Raw genomic sequence first — 20638 nt, 5'->3', positions numbered from 1 at the left:
ATGTGAGATACAAAAGGGATAAGTAAGCTTATTGTTATTACTATAAAGTTACTAGTCTTTTAAGTGCGTCTGGAAATTGAGGAAAAGAAATGTAATATTTTTGTTGTAAGAAAGACGGTAACTTTAAATCTTTCAGAGGAACACGTCAACTGAAACAGTTCATAAATGATTAAGAAATTATACAATAGTATTACATTTAAAGACCGTGAAGAGAAAGAGCTCCTCAAGACGATAGACAGACAGACAGACAGACAGACAGACAGACAGACAGACAGACAGACAGACAGACAGACAGACAGACAGACAGATAGATAGATAGATAGATAGATAGATAGATAGATAGATAGATAGATAGATAGATAGATAGATAGATAGATAGATAGATAGATAGATAGATAGATAGATAGATAGATATTCCGTGGTCCACTTTTTCTTTAGAATGTGTAATCATGTTCAAATTTTTAAGAAAATAAAGTAAATGTAGGTCTATAGATAATGCAGTGTAAATGGTGAAGGAAGTAACTGACCGAAACCTACCCCGATATAATCAAATTTATTTTGGTTAAATTACAGTATTGTAAAGTATAAGTATGAACCACTGCTTACGTACTGGTAGGCCTACTGATTGAGTATGAAGATTATAAATATGCCAAACATATATATATATAGTATGTAAGTGTTCTGCCCATTGGCAGGTCTTTCACTGCAAACCCAGCATTCTCCAATCTTTCCTATTTTATGCCTTCCTCTTAGTCTCCGCATATGATCCACATATTTTAATGTCGTCTATCATCTGATATTTTTTTCTGTCCCGAACTATTTTTCCCATTCACCATTCCTTCCAGTGCATCCTTCAATATGCAGTTCCTTCTCAGCCAGTGACCCAACCGATTCCTTTTTCTCTTTCTGATCAGTTTCAGCATCATTCTTTCTTCACCCACTCTTTCCAACACAACTTCATTTCTTATGCTGTCTGCTCACTTCACACACTTCATTCTTCACAATATCCACATTTCAAATGCTTTTATTCGTTTCTCTTCACTTCGTCGTAATGTCCATGTTTCTGCCCCATACAATGCCACACTCCAGATAAAACACTTCCCTAGTCTCTTCCTTGGTTCTTTTTCCAGAGGTTCGCAGATGCTCTTTTTTCTATTAAAAGCTTCCTTTGCCATAGCTATCCTTCTTTTGACTTCCTGGCTCCATGCCATGCATATTATAGTGTTATTTGAGAGTTATTGATGACATGTTAAATAATAGTGTGCAGATTTGATGTTTTTAATGGAATTTACAACCCTGTTTCCCGAAAGCAGGGATTTGTTCAATTAAAAAGTTTGATTTCAAACTATAGTTGAATTCCAGATGAAAACTACTGAGGCAAACAAAAGGATGGACTTTTACCATCTCCCATAATACAGTACCAAATAATGCGTGGTCTCAAATTAGCTTGCGATGATGTACGCGCAAGAAATTAGTTCCCAATTCCTCATCGAGAAGTTGATAGTTACTAATAATTTAGACCAGTGGTCGGCATTTCATGACTCGCGAGTAATACCTCTTAATACACAAGCAGGGCGGAGGGGATAAGGCATGATCTCCCTTCCCTTAGCCATCACTTGTTAATTCAATGTTAAGCAGTTTGTTTATCCTCCCCCTCCTACCTTCTTCTTTGCTATGTATTGCAGGCTACATTTTATATGACGTAATGTTTACCGACCAATGATTTAGACAGATATGAAATATATTAAAAACATGAACCGAGATTAGCGATATGTCCAGAGTGCAGATATGAGTTTTCTACCACAAATCCATTCTCACAAAATTAATGCTACCGTAATGTCTAAAGTAGGCGGGCTTCCTCTACGCCGTACTGTTGCATTTCATGCAACTAGAACCTGCGCCACAACCTAACATATCTATACCATTTTCGCATGTAATGCCGAGCTCGTCTCGCTCTTTCATAACCCTACAAAGATATCTCTCCTTATGTGCCTAAGCATATAAACATTATTATACTCAACAGTGAACAGAAACATTTGCCGCTGTAGAGAACGGAATCTGTGCTGTAGCGTGTGGTCTCTCCCATGCAGCAGCATTAAGACGACTGCGTAAAACAATTTTCATACAATTATAAAAAAGTTTACCTCCACATTATTCTTGTGTAGAAAACTGGAACTATTCATCCACAAAGTTTTATTAAAATTCATTACTTTATAGAATTCAGTGCCTGTCTTCATAGTACCGAAATTTCCTAATTTTCATATTAACAAACTGTACTGAACGCACGTGGAGAGTTTGTGCGCTGCAGTAACGTGATTTGTCATTACAAATCACGTTATGTATCACAGTGGCGTAATACATTTCGCATCAAATGTTTGTTTACGTCGATACTTTTAATCTGGATTTCAGTATATTATTATTAAACTATAATGTGATCATAACGCACATGCGTAGACTTATCATCGTTGACAAAGACCCAGTTCTGTACTGTCCACTGCTATTCTATAACCTCAGAAAATAAACATCATATTGCTTCTATGTATTATATATGAGTTTTAAAACTAGAAGGAAACAACGTGAACTGTTTCGAACATTTGTATATAATTAAAAATTACCATTAAAATAACTCTAAAAAGAGAATCTTTGAATGATGAGAGAATATTCGGAAAGATAATTTCTTAGCCGGAACCGGAAATTAACAAGATGGCTGTCAGAAGTTTATATTTATCAGAATTAATAGTTTAAAAGTCTAATAACGAGCGTAAATATATTTCTAATTTTAAATTCGTTATGAAATATGAATTTACACATATGTCACGAGCAAGTGATGTTATAATAAGCCGTGCTTTCAAATAAACGTATTTATACTTAGTTGCTGCAGAAAAAAGGATGGGCCAATATTTTACATAGGTGCTCAAAACTAGGATAATTATTTATATTCATGGCATTAGAAGGTGACGTCGAAATTAATTGTGTAGTGATATCTAATGTATAAATTAAGTTTTATCTCATGAATGAGTTATATAATTTATACTGTCATATTACGCAGCAGAAAATAATGATAGGCTACCTATTGTGTGCGGGAGGTTACCTATACAATTACTTTGGCTAATTAATACATTTATTTCTGAATAATTATACACATCTAATTTAAATTATTAGAAGTACTCGGGAAGTAATTATTTGCAGACTGGTTTAGGCTTACTTATGCCCTGTTTTTGGTCTAAAGTAACCATAGTTACTATTGTCGCTACAGTGATTCAAAGTGAAACTCATACACCACCATAACAATTACAGTTTGATTCTATGAAGAGAAATGTAGGCACTAACATATTTTCACATTTTGTGTGTGGAATAAAAGCAGTATACATTATATTAAGGTATGTCGCCACTAGTCATTTACCTTATCACGATGTTGGCGAGCCACGTCAAAATAAAACTCATACAGCCCTGGATGGGTATGTACTTGTGGGTGAGATACTGTGTACGGTTGTATTGCATATGCATTGAACGAGACATGCTTAGTGGTGAAGAGCTGTAGAGGACAGATACCGGTACGTAGAGACAAGTTCGAGAGTCGTCATGGGCTGTCAAAGAGGCCTGTCTTCAATAGCAGAAAGACAACGGATATTTTTCATTATGAGAAGCGAAAATATCTCCGAGAAATAGCAAAAATTGTGTATAAGAGTCATGCAACCGTACAATACGTTATAAAGAGATACAAAAGTACATACATCATTAAAAATAAAGAAAAATCCAGTGATTAGTGGTCGAAAACTTGCTGTGATGGCTGAGAAACATACTGATACAAACAGGAAAGCGCATCCTGAAACTATTCGAATTACTTTAAGAAAAAGTAAGAGATATTGGAAGATTAGCTAGGAAGAAGCCATTTGTTAATAAAATTATTAGAAAAAAAAAGAGGTTGAACTTCGTTAAGGAGCATATTGGAAAAGATTTTGACTTCTGAAAGGGTGTTATTTTTGCTGATGAGAGCAAGTACAATCTTTTTGGATCAGAAGGGAAGATTACTGTCTGGAGGAAACCAAATGAGGAATGAAACCCGGTAATTTATGTTGAAGTGTTGTTATATTATGTATTATGATGGAGGTAGTGTAACTGCCTGGGAGTGCGTGATCACTAGTAGAGTAGGGCAGTTCACGTTTATTGATGAGATAATGGGTAAAAATGTGTACCGGTATTTAAATATACTGAAAGAATATTTGCCAGCTAGCACTGAAAAACTTGATATAGTTGATCAATTATTATTAGGATAGCAACCCAAAACACAAACTCGTGAAATAAAAATGTGGCTACTATATAATTTTGTTCAAAAGCACTCGAGACACCTCCACAGCCACTAAACTTAAATGTTAAAGAAAATCTATGGCATGACTTAGAAGTAGCAATAAGAAGACATAAAATTTCTAACAAAATTGATCTAAAAGCTGCTTTATGTGAAGGATAAGTCCATCTTACTGTGAAAAATTGGTGTGATTTGTGCCTAGCTGTTAAAAGTGCTAGAGGCTATCCTACAAAATATTTATTTTTGAAGTTAGCTTGTATTATCACAGATTTTTAAGAAACTAACAGAGGTGTATGAGTTTTATTTTGATCCATTTCATGTGCAGATACGGAAGTAAAATTTGAGCGAGATGGGAATCCACCTGTATATAGACAACAATTTCGCACGACTGTTCACTAGTAGCATATATACAGGGGCTCTTGTTTACTCCACATGCACAGCGTGTTATAAGCGAAACTTATACAATAAGGGAACTCCAGATTTTATTTCCGTATCTGTACATGTACAAATAAGTAATTAGTTTGCTTTGTACATATAAGAAATAGAGCGTTTATTTTGTAGTTCAGTAGAAAATAATGTATATTACGTAAGTCAGAACCGAGACCAAACTAAAGCAACAATTGTTTTTTGTTTGTGTGTTTTTTTTTTTTTTTTGCTAATAAAATTGAAAAGTTTTTCCTACTCCATGAGTTTCACTTTGATTCACTGTAGATCTAACGTGAGTACTTAACTACATTAATTTCATCAATCATAATGTATAACAACAATTAAGTTTAAGGTCCATTGCTCTAGAAATTCCTCCTCCACCTCTCATAGCAGTGACTTATAGTATTTGTAAATAATTACTCTAAATTATATATATTTAAACAAATTTTTGCATGGTTTTTATGTCTATTAGCATAATATTGGATGTAATCTATCACTTAAATTGGATACAAGACTACATCTATCAGATCTATTTAAATATTATAAGGATTTCGGATAATAGGGTTATGTTATTTCACTTGAAATATATCAACATACATTATTTATCGTTTGGTAATCTAATGTTTTAGGAGTGTAATTTCTGGGAGACGTTTTAATACATACAAAGATGTTTTAATCAGAAACAGACATAACCCAAAAATTTTCAGGCGTCAGCTCCCCCCCCCCCCCCTTTTTAAGTAGCTACCATATTTTACATTTTACCCATTCATGCATTGAGAGAATAATTTGAGCTAATGAAGTGACATCAAAAACTTTTTCCTTGCATTTTTAACTATGTCCTGATTGTACGTATGCAGTGTAAAATATTACCATGGTAGCTAAAACTTACCATTAAGCAAAGCCTGCATGGTATAGTCAAGAAACAAGGTACAATACAAATGTAAGGAAAAAGTTATAAAGGTATATTTTGGCATAACAGTAGTTCTTCCTCCTTTTACCCTTTATACAGAAGAGGGGCTCGAAGGCTGTCACTGCAATCTGAGGCTTATGGTGCCTAATTAATCTGTGTTATTTATAAATAAATTCACGTAATATGACTATTACATTGAAGTATATTTGTAAGTTAGCAATTCATTTTGAAAATAAAGTTTGGAGTGTGTAATTAACAGAGATCTGTTTTTTCCAGTTGTTGGATCGATCTACATGCCCATCTATCACAGGGAAACCTGTAATGCAAACATATACAGGTGTGTTTCATTTGTGTTGTAAACATGAATGATGTCTTGTATCTGACATTTTAGACTTAATTCTTTGAATATTATTTATTATGATACGAGGCGCATCCAGAAAGTAAGTTTCCCGATTTTTTCCCCTTGAAAGGAAACGTAATTAGCTGTGTCAATTGCGCATGCGTAACAGATCTATGATGTATCAATCATATGCCAGCCGGACAGGTCCCGCCTGGTGCCAGTGGCATGGCAGCAATGGTCCGAAATGGAAGCTCTTATTCCTTCTCCCGCCACCTGCGAGGTTCAGTCGGTGATAAAATTCTTTAATGCACAAAGCATTGCACCAATTGAAATTCATCGGCAGCTCTGTCAGGTCTATGGGCCGAACATCATGAGTAAGCAGATGGTGCATCGCTGGTGTAGACAGTTTTCCGAAGGTCGTCAAAGTGTCCATGATGAAGAGCGCAGTGGGCGACTGTCCCTCATCAATGATGATCGTGTTGAGCTGGTGCGGCAGTGCATCATGGAGAACCGTCACTTCACGATTACGGAGGTGAGCAGCCATTTTCCGCAGATATCGCGATCCTTGTTGCATGAGATTGTCACTAAGCACCTGCTGTTCAAAAAAGTGTGTGCCAGGTGGGTGCCGAAAAACCTGACACCTGAACACAAAATACAACGTTTAGGAGCAGCACTGACATTTCTGCAACGATATCACGATGACGGCGACGAGTTCCTCGACAGGATCGTCATGGGCGATGAGACTTGGATTTCGCACTTCACCCCGGAAACCAAGCAGCAGTCAATGCATTGGTGGCATAGTGGATCTCCGGTCAGGACGAAATTCAAACAGACGCTGTCGATACGGAAAGTGATGTGCACGGTGTTCTGGGACAGGAAGGGCATTCTGCTCATTGACTTCCTTCCAAGAGGTGAAATAGTGAACGCCGACCGTTACTGTGAAACACTGCGAAAATTGAGACGTGCCATTCAAAACAAGAGGTGTGGGATGCTTACTGCAGGTGTTGTGCTCCTCCATGACAATGCTCGTCCACATACGGCTCGGCGCAAAGCAGCTGTTTTGACGGAATTTGGCTGGGAGTTGTTTGATCATCCACCCCACAGTCCTGATCTTGCTCCCAGCGATTTTCACGTTTTCTTGCACCTCAAGAAATTCCTGTCCTCCGGTGAGCGTTTTGGCAACGACGAAGAGCTGAAGACATTTGTCACACGCTGGTCCATTCACAGGCGGCAGAGTTCTACGACAGAGGGATACAAAAGTTGATCCCACGATATGACAAGTGTCTCAATTCTGATGGTGGCTATGTTGAAAAATAGCTGAAACATTGCTGTACCTGTTGCCAATAAATATTTTCCTGAAAGTGTGTGTTCTTTTTTTTTTTTTAAATAGGGAAACTTACTTTCTGGATGCGCCTCGTATATTGACTCTGGTTCAGTCATTTAATATTTCAGTGGAATCTTTAATACCTACTGATTTATGCTGTGTATAGCATTATTCATAGGTGTGCACACGTGTGAAATTATGATTTTGTACAAGTAGATACAATTATATTACTTTTACAGCTACACTGTATGGGGGTTGATGAATTAACCACAGTAAGGTTTTAATTTCTCAAAACATACAATCATCATTAAATTGTCACATATGTGATGTGAACTACTATGCACTAAAATTCATATATGCAACAAAATGCCACATTCAAAATGAGGGAGAATACAATGGTGAATCATTCAGAAGGTTTTGATTGGATTTTTTCCATTGCTGATAAATAGTGAGAGGGAAACAGACATTTGTGGTTGTTATAAGTGGCTAAATCCAAATGAATGACAGATTGAAAAAAGAAGGCAAGATATTATCAGTGAACCATTAGGAATGGACAAACAGTATTGGCTCACTTTTAAAGATTCATTGATATCTAACCTTATATTCTTAGTTGTTTATTTAGCTAGCTAGTAGGCAAAGTGAGTACAAATTAAAATTATAAAACATAAATGTTTCTAGCCACTACCGTAAGAGCCAGGCTCATGTACACTGTGGTAATATAACATAAAATTTACAAAGACAGTTTACTAAATACAGCAATTAACTTAATTCAAACTGATAAATAACACACAAGAGCAAAAAATAAGAAAGCGAAAAAGAGAGAAAAAAAAAACACATTTAATATAAATTGACAATGAAACAGAAGCCAGTGATATTCAATAAAAACATGAATATAGTTGACAGAAATAGAAAGGTAGAACATACACACATTTGTTAATATTATATATAGGCCTATCATGAATAATTTTATAAATTTCTTTTTTAAAAGGTTCAATTTTAAAATATTTCAAATTTGGAAAATGGTTTGTAATTTTATTATAAAGTCTAGGGCCGAAACTAGCACCATGTTTAAGTGCTGCACTTAGGCTCAATTAATGGGAAAGTAGACTTTTGTCCTCGAGTATGATATTCATGTCGATTAGATTTATGTTTTATTTGATTTCTGTGGTAGTAAGTTAGTAAACTATATTTATAAACTTCTTCAATAGTTAACACTTTAAAATCTGTATAAATTAAATTTGTTGGGTAATCCATATTTTTGAATTGGTTGGTTGTTGATCATTCACTTGGGTTTAAACATTTGTAATGACTCAAACATGATTGCATATGACAGGGATGGAAAAGTCTATTTCAGAATCTTATAAACGAAAATGCCTATATTGTCTGCGTACTTTAAATTGCTATAATTTAATATATTAATTTCTTTCGTAATAAGTGCATAACACTTTGCCTATCAATTGTCCAATATTTTATTTATTTGGATTCCATAGCATTCTTCCTTCTCCCTTTGGTTCAAGATCTTCTAATCATTGTTGTTTATTTACAGAACTTGCAAGTTCCTTAGGATGTTCAGATTGCAACTGTAGTTTCAATTCTGCTTCCTTGCTGCTGCAACATTTTGCTCAACACGTTTCTCAAGAAGCCAATGGCAGTCAATCTAAGGATGTTGGTACTCCAGCATCAGATGGAAAAGCAGAAAATATGCAAAAGTGTGTTTCAACGCCATATCAACAAAAAAAGAAAAAGAAAACTCAAACCATCCTAGAACGGGTATTAAAACGAAATTCAGTCTTGCGTCATCTGACAGAAACAAACCCCTGTGAGTCAACTGCCTATGCAAATAATGAAGGTGTTGGGACATTTCGTGCTGCATCCAGTTTGTCTTCCTCTCAACTTGTGTCACAGATGGCTGAAATCAGCAATGTGTTGTCACAATCTTCAGAGACAAGACTAATAAAAAATGGCATGCCAATGCAAGAAGACATGTTATTGGAAATAGGGCAACGTGCAAAAGAAAAGTGTGGCCAAAGTCTGCATACTGTTACTTCTCCCTCATCCTCCTCCTCTTCTTCTTCATCTTCATCCTCACCTTCATCAAACGATATTCCTCTTGTTAAATGTGATCTGCAGAAACGACTGGAAAATTGCATTACAAAGTTAGCATCAAAATGGGAAAATGGGTTAATGCCAGAAAATAATAAATGTTCGAACGAAGCGCTTGGACTGTTAACAGATGATCAGAATTTGGTAAATCAATTGAATCACATTAAGAATGTAACAAATTTAGAAATATCCCAAAACACTGGCAGTAACAACATAGAAGAGTCGGAGAAAAACATAAAAAATCGTGAAGATTTAGAAGAATTCAACCCCTTGAAGTTTTGTTCCGTTTCCATGGAGGTAAATGAAGGAAATCCAGCGTTCCAGAAGGAGAAGTGTGAAGAATCAGTTGTGAAGACTCTACGAGGTGCATCAAATCGCAAACAAAAAACTCCAAAAAAAGTTCATTACAATCCAAATGGTAAACTCAGTGTTAGTATTGCACTCGAAGACAAAGTACAGACAGTCCAGTACGTTTCAGAAGTTGCTCCAGTGACTGTTTCATCTGGTGTTGAGAAGGTTGTGTCTTCTTCCACGTCCAAGAGGAAGTATCCGTGTCACTTATGTTCCAAAGTGTTTGGCTGGTCAACTGATCTCAAGCGGCACATTTTGACCCACACAGGGGAAAGGCCATTCAAATGTGCTACCTGTCACGCCACATTCACTCGTAATTTTCTCTTGCAAAAACATCAAAGCAAATTTCACAGTGCCTATTATAAAATGATAAAACAAAGCACAACCTCCAGTTTGTTTGTACCATCAAGTAGAGAAGAGCTCTCCAACGGTGTAAAAGCAGAATTAGAAGATGAAAATGAATTCTGTACTGATCTCACACTGCGTAGTGATGACAGTAATGAAGACACAGTAACATGTGAGGAAGAGAAGCCTAGCAAATCTTTGGAAGTTTCCAAGGAGTCAAAGTTACAGCATGTCACCCAACATAAAATACGTCCAGCAAAGAAAAGAAAGGAGTTACAATGTAACAAGATCTCTTCTTACGAAATATTTTCACATGAAGCCTTAAATATTTTATAGATGTATTTAAAGAATAAGAGAAACCAGTATTGAACCTTGTAGTGTATAGTTTGAATATTTATTATAGAAATATTGTGCACATTTATGTGCAAGATTGGAACTGAATTTATCTAAGAGAGAAAATGTTTTTATGAAGGGTCCATATAAAAGAAATCGTAAAATAATACCTTTTAATCGAAGCCAACTTAACCAAATTTTATATCCTTCAGATTATATATTTATATGAAACATATTTTTATAGTAAGAATATTTACAGTTTAACACTCAAATTATTAAAAAAATTATTTATTTTCATTTATAAAACAGAATATTGGATTATTCATAGCAAGTTACCAATTTTCAGTTCAACATTCTTGATAGCATAAGTACTTATTGAAGTAAGATATATGTACATAAAGGATTTATGTTTTCTGAAGAAGTCATACCGACTTAAGAAAATGTTTGATTATTGACAAATGAGTGAGAGAAGTGAATATATTTCTGCCATAAAGTGAAAGAATAAACATAGAAAGCATTTAGGTTTGTGTTCACTGTATGTTCCTAATTATATTTGTAGATTTCAAGAACTGCTTAATTTAGGCACTATCCGTCTCAGGTTCTATTAAAGTAGTGACTCTCATAAACATACCACTTTTGTTTGGCCTAATAGTATGTTAGTGTTTGTAGCATTTGTGAAGCTATTTGACAAAAATATTCCCAGTAGTATTTGTACGCTGCTATGTAGGTATATACAGAACTGAGAAATACCTTACTAATGGTCTATTGGTTCATTAATTCTACACATTTACATTATTTTATTCATTTACTGTTTTGCATATTGGCAGTTCTAGCAGTAGGATGCAGGCCCACCCAGAAATCTGACATACTTTTCTCTGTTAAAGATAAAAGTTTCCTTGAAATTAGCAACCGAAAATGGGATTTTTCGGATAACCGATCATTTACGAAAACAAATTGTACCAGTGTCATAGGAGTAGTATGAAACAAAGAAACACTGATATTAAACACAAAACTGTACATACAGTATGTATCTTGTAGCACACGTCTTACAAATAACACAGAGAACTGACTAGCCTAGTTTGACAAGTTCAAAATGGTCATTAAAGTAGGCCTAGAGTTTAGGAAAAGAAGTCCAATTTTTTTTTTTTGCTTCAGAGTTGGGACTCATTTTTTTTGCCGCTAAATCTCGCAAACAGTGCTAGCGAAACTTCTACATGGCATGCACGCAAATTTGAATTTTCCGACTGGAACGCTTTCGGTTAACCGATGTTTCGGTTGATCGATAGTCGGATAATAATCGATGCTCTACTGTACACGAAACCAATATAATATGCTATTTTATGACGAACCATTTAGGCTACTCTGGTACCGTGAGTACCTAATGACAAAATAAAATTATCAAGTAAAAGATAAGACTAAAATGACTAATAGGCCAACCAATACACATAAGGGATCTATTAAATATTGAAACAGATTAGACATAAAGATTCTTCGTATTTTTACAATATGCTGCTTAAGCTTCTGTTTCCATTTTATTTTTATTTTATTGGGTTATTTTACGATGCTGTATCAACATCTAGGTTATTTAGCGTCTGAATTATATGAAGGTGATAATGCCGGTGAAATGAGTCCGGGGTCCAGCACCGAAAGTTACCCAGCATTTGCTCGTATTGGGTTGAGGGAAAACCCCGGAAAAAACCTCAACCAGGTAACTTGCCTCGACTGGGATTCGAACCTGGGCCAACTGGTTTCGCAGCCAGATGCGCTGACAGTGTGGATTTTGTTTCCATTAGAAGTATATGAAACCAATATAAATGCTATTTTATGACAAACCATTTAGGCGATTTTGGTACCGTAAGTACCTAATGACGAAATAAAATTATCAAGTAAAAGATAAGACTTAAATGACTGATAGGCCAACCAATACACGTAAGGAATCTATTTAATATTGAAACAGATTAGATATCAAAATTCTTCGTATTTTTTAAATATGCTTTGAAAAACTATGTGTCAAAGCTTTGTCTTATATTATAAATGATGTAGTTTATGTGGGTCATCTATTTTAATGCCTTAATTCTTCAGTAATTCCTATCTTACAATGAAGGCAAGGAACACTACCATCATGTTTAGACCAAAGGTTTTATCTATACAAATGACAGTATAGTATTATATTTCTTTAATTTATACTTTATAATCCATTTTGTGTTTTTCGCATGAATAAGGATGGAGTTTCTATTGATGTAATATGCCACGTAAAATGCATGTGTGTGGTTGTGTGGAACAATGTTATATTCTTGCAATTTTAGTCATATCTTGTGATGTGTCCATAAACTGACGCGTAAATTATACTTAAAATAATTTGAGAGATATTTACTTCATATGTTTTAGAATACAAATACGTTACATTAATAAAGTGCTGGATAATTGAAGTATTTCAATATCATGAAGTGCACAGAAATATTTCAGCAAAAAAGGTCTTTTTCATGAAATGTGTTCCATAAAAAAATTTCCTATTAACAATTGTAAAAATGTTTATGTAGTTTAAATATGAACTGTGAACATAACTGAGTTTCATACTGAACCTACCCCATTATCTTCTGGCTTAGTTGTCTCATGAGTGATGCCCTATTGGTGATTCGAACCTATCTTTGGACACTGACTAAACAATAACTGGTCACTATAAAATTATTGGTATTTTAGTTGTCAAACAAATTTAATTTCATTCCGCAAATCCATTGTTTTATTCTATATTCAAGGATTAAAACTACATCAGTACAAAAATGTAGATAAACTGTATTTAATTTAACACGATTGCCTCAAATGAATTTAAGTCCGTGCTTCATAAATAAGAAGGTCACTCTTGGTGATTTAGTGATTTTTGTATTGGGTTTTCAAGGGCTGGACCTGGGATTGATCCAAACATTTTAGCTTACATTGGCTCTTTGAGTGCCCTATGTATATGCGATGTTTGTCCAAATTCGAAAGGTGGCTTGAGTGAATCCATTGCTGACAGGTAGACCATCCTGCCTCAGCTCTGACAGAGTCAGTTCGTCACATCCTCAGATGAGTACCTGATAACTGATAAGCCCCAGGGTCCCAAGCCCTTCCTATATCAGTATTGTAAACCTTACTATCTCCAAGACTTCATCCCAGCCTATTTTTAATAGATGATAAATGAAATAAGTGGAAGATGGAGTGTGTTGGTGAAATGAAAGAGGAAAATGAGAATACCCCCCCCCCAAAAAAAACTTCTGCAAAGTCTGCTTTGTCCACCATAAATTGTATCATGACCTGGCTGGGTATCGAACCCTGGCTGCACGGCTGGTGTAGTGACAATCTTGCTTACCACTGAATCTGAGATTCGTGTTTATGCCCATCTGAGGGTGCTGAATTTTTAATGGCGGTAAAAATCTTGAGCACTTTTTCCTTCTTGTATCATAAGTTTACACAGCACATAAAACAGTTCTGTTCCTCATAGAGGGCTCCAGGCAAATTATTGTGGCCATTTCTTGCCCATTTAAAATTTGGAGGTAGTAATGGACCCATATCAGTGGCCTATAAAGGAGCGTGGGCTTTCCCTACCCTTTATTCCATACCATACAATAAATAAGATGTTGAAAAATAAACAATATTAAAATGTCGTTTCAGTTTTAAATACAGTCTGAAATTAGAACATTTCTAATCATAATTATTAACCGCAGAAAGAAACAAACTAGAATTAGAATCACAGAATTATGCAGTTTTTTTGTACTAGTGAATACTAAATAAAGATTTCACAAACTCTTTGCTAAGGAAAAACTGCACCTTATGAACAGCTACGAAGGTCATACTACTGTCAATGTTTTATGAAAAAGACTACAAAATACATTATATAATTTAAAAATGCTATATAAGAATTTTGTGAGCAGCGTGACAGATGCTGCATTTAACAGTTCTGAAAATTGATCATAACAGTTGATAATGAAACTGCAGGCATGAAAAGTTCATTGTCACGAAATATTTTTATATGTGCATTTATAATAAAGATGGTTATATATTAAAGTCATATTTTCAGGATTTGTATTTAGAAAGTCATAAAGAGTTATATATGTAAAAATTCCAGTCTTTCTTTAAGCAATCTTGGAGTTACCTGAATACATAATATTTATGTTATGTTGTATGTAAATTATGTTACTTTATCAGTGAAGTGCGCAACAAATGAAAATACATTTGTGTTTCTAAATGTTGCATTATATTCATAGACCCAGGGTTTGTCTTTGTATGTTACTATAGTGCTAGTAAGTTATCAACAGACGAATTAATAGTGTTACTAAGTTCTAACTACTTCATATATCGATATTTAAAGCACAAAATATTATATGTCCACTTTTTTTAACTTTCGGAAACCTTGAAAGAAATGTTTCCTTTACATATATCTTACAGACTTTTTTTTAGTTGGTTATTTAATTTAACGATGCTGTATCAACTATGAGATTATTTAATGCTGATTGAGATTGGTGATAGCAAGATGGTATTTGGCAAGATGAAGCCAAGGATTCGCCATAGATTAAGTGACATTTACCGGGAAAAACCAGAAAAAATCCAAGCAGGAATCGAACTCACATCCGAGTGCAACTCTGGATCAGTAGGCAAGTGTCTTAGCTGACTGAGCTACGCCAATAGCCTATAGAAGTAATGCAGCAAAATATAATTATATTAATAATGCTCCATGAAACGGAATACAATACTTGTGCAGAATAAAGATTTAGCCTCATACTGTCAGTATATCACCATATCTCACTTTTGACCAGAAATGGACATACAGTATCTGTGTTTTAAGTCGTCGTTATGCTCTGGTAAATCAAAACATGTTTCTTTACCACACAAACGAATGAACATACTATGCATTTATTAAATGAATGCAAAGCCTTAGCAGAGCTTAGAGCTAATGATGCTAGACTTTTTGGGGATCAAGATGACAGATACACAATAAATCTTGAAGTTTGTGGTACACGAGGTTAATTACTGACTTTTCCCCTCACTTTCTAATTTGATCTAATCTAATCTTACAATGAGATTATTTCCTTGATGTCTTGTTGCCAACCGCTATCGCATAGCTGGAAGGCTGAGCACATTTCCCATCACCCTCTGTGGTCTTGCATTGAGGGCAGTGAATTTTAAAAAGATAGTAAAATCCTTCAAGTGGCTTCCTTTGGAGGGAAGTAAAGCTGGGAAGCCTGTATCGTAGATTTACGTGAAGATATGTCCCTGATAGAGGGTTTCAGGCAAAATTCGTCAGCCATTTTTTGTCCTCATTAAATTTTGATGCTGAATGACTTCTGCAACTTAAAGTAACATTTTATAAAATAATATTGTAATACTACCACACCCTGCTCTCTCCGAATAGTGTCCATTATGGGCTACTGTAAACTTTGTCTTTTTTAGCTTTGCCCATAAATAAAAACCGCATGGGGTCAAATCAGGGGAGCTCAGGAACCATAATTCAATGTTAATAACCCTATCTTCAAACATCCTTCTTATTTCATGTATTGAAGCTATGACTATATGTGCAATAGCAGTGTTGAAAGAAGACATATCAACATTTCTAATGTGTCAAGTGTTCAAAAAATGGATTCAGTATTTGTTGTCATTATCTTTCAGAGTTAAGAGTTTCATCACACCATACACCGAAATAATAATAATAATAATAATAATAATAATAATAATAATAATAATAATAATAATAATAATAATAATAATTCTCTAGCCGATTTTCTATTTATGTATTCTTTGTACATAAATTCCACTGTTCTAATGTATATATATAGGGTTTATGATTAACAACACACACAGAAATTACCATTAGCCAAACAACTAGAATGTCAGCTTTGCACACTGGTAACCCAGGTTCGAATCCTGGTGAGTCAAAGTGGAATTTGTGATATACAAAGATGGTGCTCGGTGGTGGGTTGCAGCGGGATACTCCCATTTCCTCTACCAACATTCCAGCAGCAAAACTGTCAGCTATAATTACGATATATCACTTCTAGAAGGAAACTCTTGGGTAAATGATGCAAAGTCAAGAAATTACTTGCCACTGGATTAAAAAAAAATTTAAGATACATTATACAGTGACCTATCAAGGTGGGCTATGAATTGAGGCATTCCCTAGAATAACTTAATGTGTGTGTTGCACCATTTTTCTGTTCATAGCATATATTGAATCCTTAATAACATATTTCCCTCCTGACAAAATATTATTTGTCTCCAACAAACATGGCACCATCTAGAAACATTTGAACACTGGCTGCGTTCAGCCGGGACAGCACTGATTCAGCTATTCATTTTTGCTGAGTTACAGCAGCTGTGAATGGCTGAACGACCAGATTCCAAAATGTCCGCTGTGATTACAAAGAGACACATCATTGTTCCGTCTACACCAGAATATAAGACACCATTGGTTGTTATCTACCTCCTGAAAAAAATTTTGCTATGAAAAATGGCGGCCGCTATTTCAGTGCTGTCGGTCAGCAAGGCGTTCAATGCTGTTGCTATTTCAGCGCTATCTCAGCACTGTCCCGGCTAAACGCAGCCATTGTTCTGCACAATGCTGTTATATCAGATCTAAAATGTTTGATGCTCTGTACCTCAAATTCAAGATTTTGTAGTTAAGTTCTTGTTCCAGAGTACGCCTTAATTAAAACTAAACACTCAATATGCTCTAACCATTCTGGCTTGGGCGAGTTTCCTGGGAGATTGGTGTCAGACCTATTGGCAACAGGACATCAAAGAAATAATCTGAAAAAAGTTAGAAATTTTTATCCATGTCTTAAGTGTTTCGTAATTTTACTACAGATTTAAATTATTCTAACTGGTAACTCTGAGTTTGTAATGAAGAACCCATTGGGATTTATATGTTGTGAAGTAGTTCTCATGATGTTGAGTAAACATTGCCTACACCGGGTGCCTATCCCTAGTCAGATGTGTCTAATACATATGACATATGCCATATTTTATTTAACCTTTCAATCAGAAATATATTTGTGATGCTTTTATTTATGGGAAATGTAAGACGATTAGTTAAACGTTAAATGAAAAGTGAACTTGCGAAACTTGATGGCAAGTAAACCAAGTATTGGAACTGAATAGTATTACAAACCATCTGGTCTTAGTTCTACTTGAGTCATTGTTCCTGTCTTATTGTAGTCAAAATAACAGTATTGTTTTGTTTTCGTGTGTGTATGTTGATTTTTATATGTAACATTAATGTTTGGTCACACAAGTGTGAAATCCTTGGTGCTCTGGAATTGTTGTAAATAACACATGTGATGTGACTGTTAACTAAAGATCCTCTTGTAGAGCACTACCACCCCAAAAAAGTATGTGGCTGTGTAATAAGAGGAAATGTGTAATTGATTAGAAGATAATTCAAATGAATGATTATAAGTACTGTAATATTGAAATGGCGAAAAAAATATATATATAATTTTTAGACTACTCAGACTTCTTGTTTTTTTGGGGTACCTTACTTACTGGCTTTTAAGGAACCCGGACGTTCATTGCTGCCCTCACATAAGCCCGCCATCGGTCCCTATCCTGAGCAAGATTAATCCAGTCTCTACCATCATATCCCACCTCCCTCAAATCCATTTTAATATTATCTTCCCATCTACGTCTTGGCCTCCCCAAAGGTCTTTTTCCCTCCGGCCTCCCAACTAACACTCTACATGCATTTCTGGATTCGCACATACGTGCTACATGCCCTGCCCATCTCAAACGTCTGGATTTAATGTTCCTAATTATGTCAAGTGAAGAATACAATGCGTGCAGTTCTGTGTTGTGTAACTTTCTCCATTCTCCTGTAACTTCATCCCTCTTAGCCCCAAAAATTTTCCTAAGAACCTTATTTTCAAACACCCTTAACCTATGTTCCTCTCTCAAAGTGAGAGTCCGTTTTACAACCATAAAGAACAACCGGTAATATACGGTACCCTAATTGTTTTATAAATTCTAACTTTCAGATTTTTTGACAGCAGACTGGATGATAAAAGATTCTCAACTGAATAATAACAGGCATTTCCCATATTTATTCTGTGTTTAATTTCCTCCCGAGTATCATTTATATTTGTTACTGTTGCTCCCAGGTATTTGAATTTTTCCACCTCTTCAAAAGATAAATTTCCAATATTTATTTTTCCATTTCGTACAATATTCTCGTCACGAGACATAATCATATACTTTGTCTTTTCGGGATTTACTTCCAAACCTATCTCTTTACTTGCTTCAAGTAAAATTTCCGTGTTTTCCCTAATCGTTTGTGGATTTTCTCCTAACATATTCAGTCATCCGCATAGACAAGCAGCTGATGTAACCCGTTCAATTCCAAACCCTCTCTGTTATCCTGGATGTTTGGTGCGTTATCTTCTTTAATATGTACGTCAGTCATTCCATGTCAAATCGCAAACTGATGAATCACGACCTTTCCAAATGGCCATTTTTTTTTATGAATTCCAATTCTCAAATAAGGAGACAATTATTTTTTTCATTCCACAATTATTTATTATTGTGTAGTTATGAGTATTCGAAATTATGCAAATTATGTGCGCACTGTAACATAAGATCACTTGGGTACTCTGGGTATCTACATAGTTAAAATTTGAGGTTGGCGCATTTGAAAGATTAAATACAATACTTATTATTTTGGGCCTATCACAAATAAAAAAAAAATTGGCTTACTTTTTAAATTAATTTTCTTTCAAATCATAATTACTACATTAAATAGCAGTTAAAAACCTGAAAACCTGTTCCTTGATGTATTATCTGGAGACATGCACATGCTCGTGAGCCACGGTTAAGGAACCGTTTTGGAATATGTGTGTGGGAGAAGGCTGGTTACAGAAAGTTTTACGAAATTCCGTTCTATATAATAAATATTAGTGCCTGTTCACAACAAATGGATTCGTTCATCAAATGATTAATACCTTAAGGAACAGTAAATATCTCCTTATTGCCAGCTCAGCTAGAGGGTAGACCTTCACATGCTAAAGACTAGTTCTCAACCTTTTTTAATGGCGTACCACTATGTGTAACTTAGGAAATTTGCTGTACCGCTAATCAAATTTATTATGGGAAAATATTGTGTGTCACTCTTAGGGTCGTAATAAATGTTCCTGTGCTCCAATAATTGCCTTATTTAGGCACGTTTAATTAAGAAGCGATAACTCTTTGAATTTATTCAATGGAGTATTCTATAAAAATATATTATATATATTTTTACAATTTATATCTTTATTCCTTGACCAGCCGTATGGACTACAGTTCATGAGGTCCCGGGTTTGATTCCTGGTTAGAACATAGGAATTTTTCCTTAACGGAATGTTCCTGTGTTCGTCCATGATCTGGAAATTAGGTTAGACTTCGGTTTAAGACCTCTCCTGGCACTTCATAATCATCCTATTATAATATCATCGGGGCAGCGTAACTCCGCCTTCCAGGCGCTCCAACCTCAGGAGTGGGTTACAATTAAGCCATTGCCAGGAGAGACCAGAAATGTCAAATGACAACCTGGTGGCACTGGAGATATATATATATATCTTTATTTCAAATTCTAAGTACCACCCGCAGTGACACTCACGTACCACCAGTGGTATGCATACCATAGGTTGAGAATCGCTGGTCTAAAGGATAAGGCTGGGTGAAGCCCTGGCACTTCGTGACAGTAAACAGATAGCAGGAGATGAAATACAGAAGAAAAAATAATCAGTCCAGGTTTGAATTGCATGGAGTTAAGTTCTATGTGTTAAATATTAACACTTGTGACGTGACTTCTACAAGAAACCAACCAGCAAAATCACTTTTTAGAGATACTGAGGTATTAAGTTGGAATTAATTGTAAACTCACAGTATCAATTTCGTTACAATTCAACTAACTCTGAGGATAAAAAAAATGATTCCAATACCAAACAGGGCATTATTTACCATTAAAATGAATAATATGATGTAAATTTAGTAATAAACTATGTGTTGGTCTGTTGTCGCAGAATGGAGCAAAAGCAAGTGAACTTAACACTCAATATTGAGAGTGGAAAATAAACCATATGTTACAGGTTTTTTTTTTCCAAGATAGTTTCAACTATTTGCCAGCAGATGACACCGAAATCTCATTTTTTTTTTTACAAAATTACTAGTTGATCTGTTGCATAACTCCATACATATAACAAG

The 20638-nt window shown here is 35.1% G+C and overlaps 1 protein-coding gene across 3 annotated transcripts; it reads left to right on the top strand.

Annotated features, from left to right (window-relative positions):
* The first annotated feature begins 2678 nt into the window (after positions 1 to 2678).
* LOC138696781 (ras-responsive element-binding protein 1-like) lies at positions 2679 to 17914 on the top strand. Of its 3 annotated transcripts, none has more exons than XM_069822184.1 (3): positions 2679 to 2910; positions 5919 to 5979; positions 8853 to 17914. In XM_069822184.1, exons 2-3 carry the CDS (start codon positions 5964 to 5966, stop codon positions 10439 to 10441), a joined length of 1605 nt encoding a protein of 534 aa, XP_069678285.1. In that variant the 5' UTR covers positions 2679 to 2910; positions 5919 to 5963; the 3' UTR covers positions 10442 to 17914. The 3 variants fall into 3 exon arrangements, with proteins under 3 accessions (XP_069678285.1, XP_069678284.1, XP_069678286.1); XM_069822183.1 differs by having other exon boundaries at positions 2679 to 2954; XM_069822185.1 differs by having other exon boundaries at positions 2705 to 2761.
* Positions 17915 to 20638: the final 2724 nt, after the last annotated feature.

Source organism: Periplaneta americana, chromosome 3 (genome assembly GCF_040183065.1).
Source record: "Periplaneta americana isolate PAMFEO1 chromosome 3, P.americana_PAMFEO1_priV1, whole genome shotgun sequence".
NCBI lineage: Eukaryota > Metazoa > Arthropoda > Insecta > Blattodea > Blattidae > Periplaneta > Periplaneta americana.
Note: the sequence above shows the minus strand (reverse complement) of the source record. Positions and strands in the feature narration are given on the sequence as shown.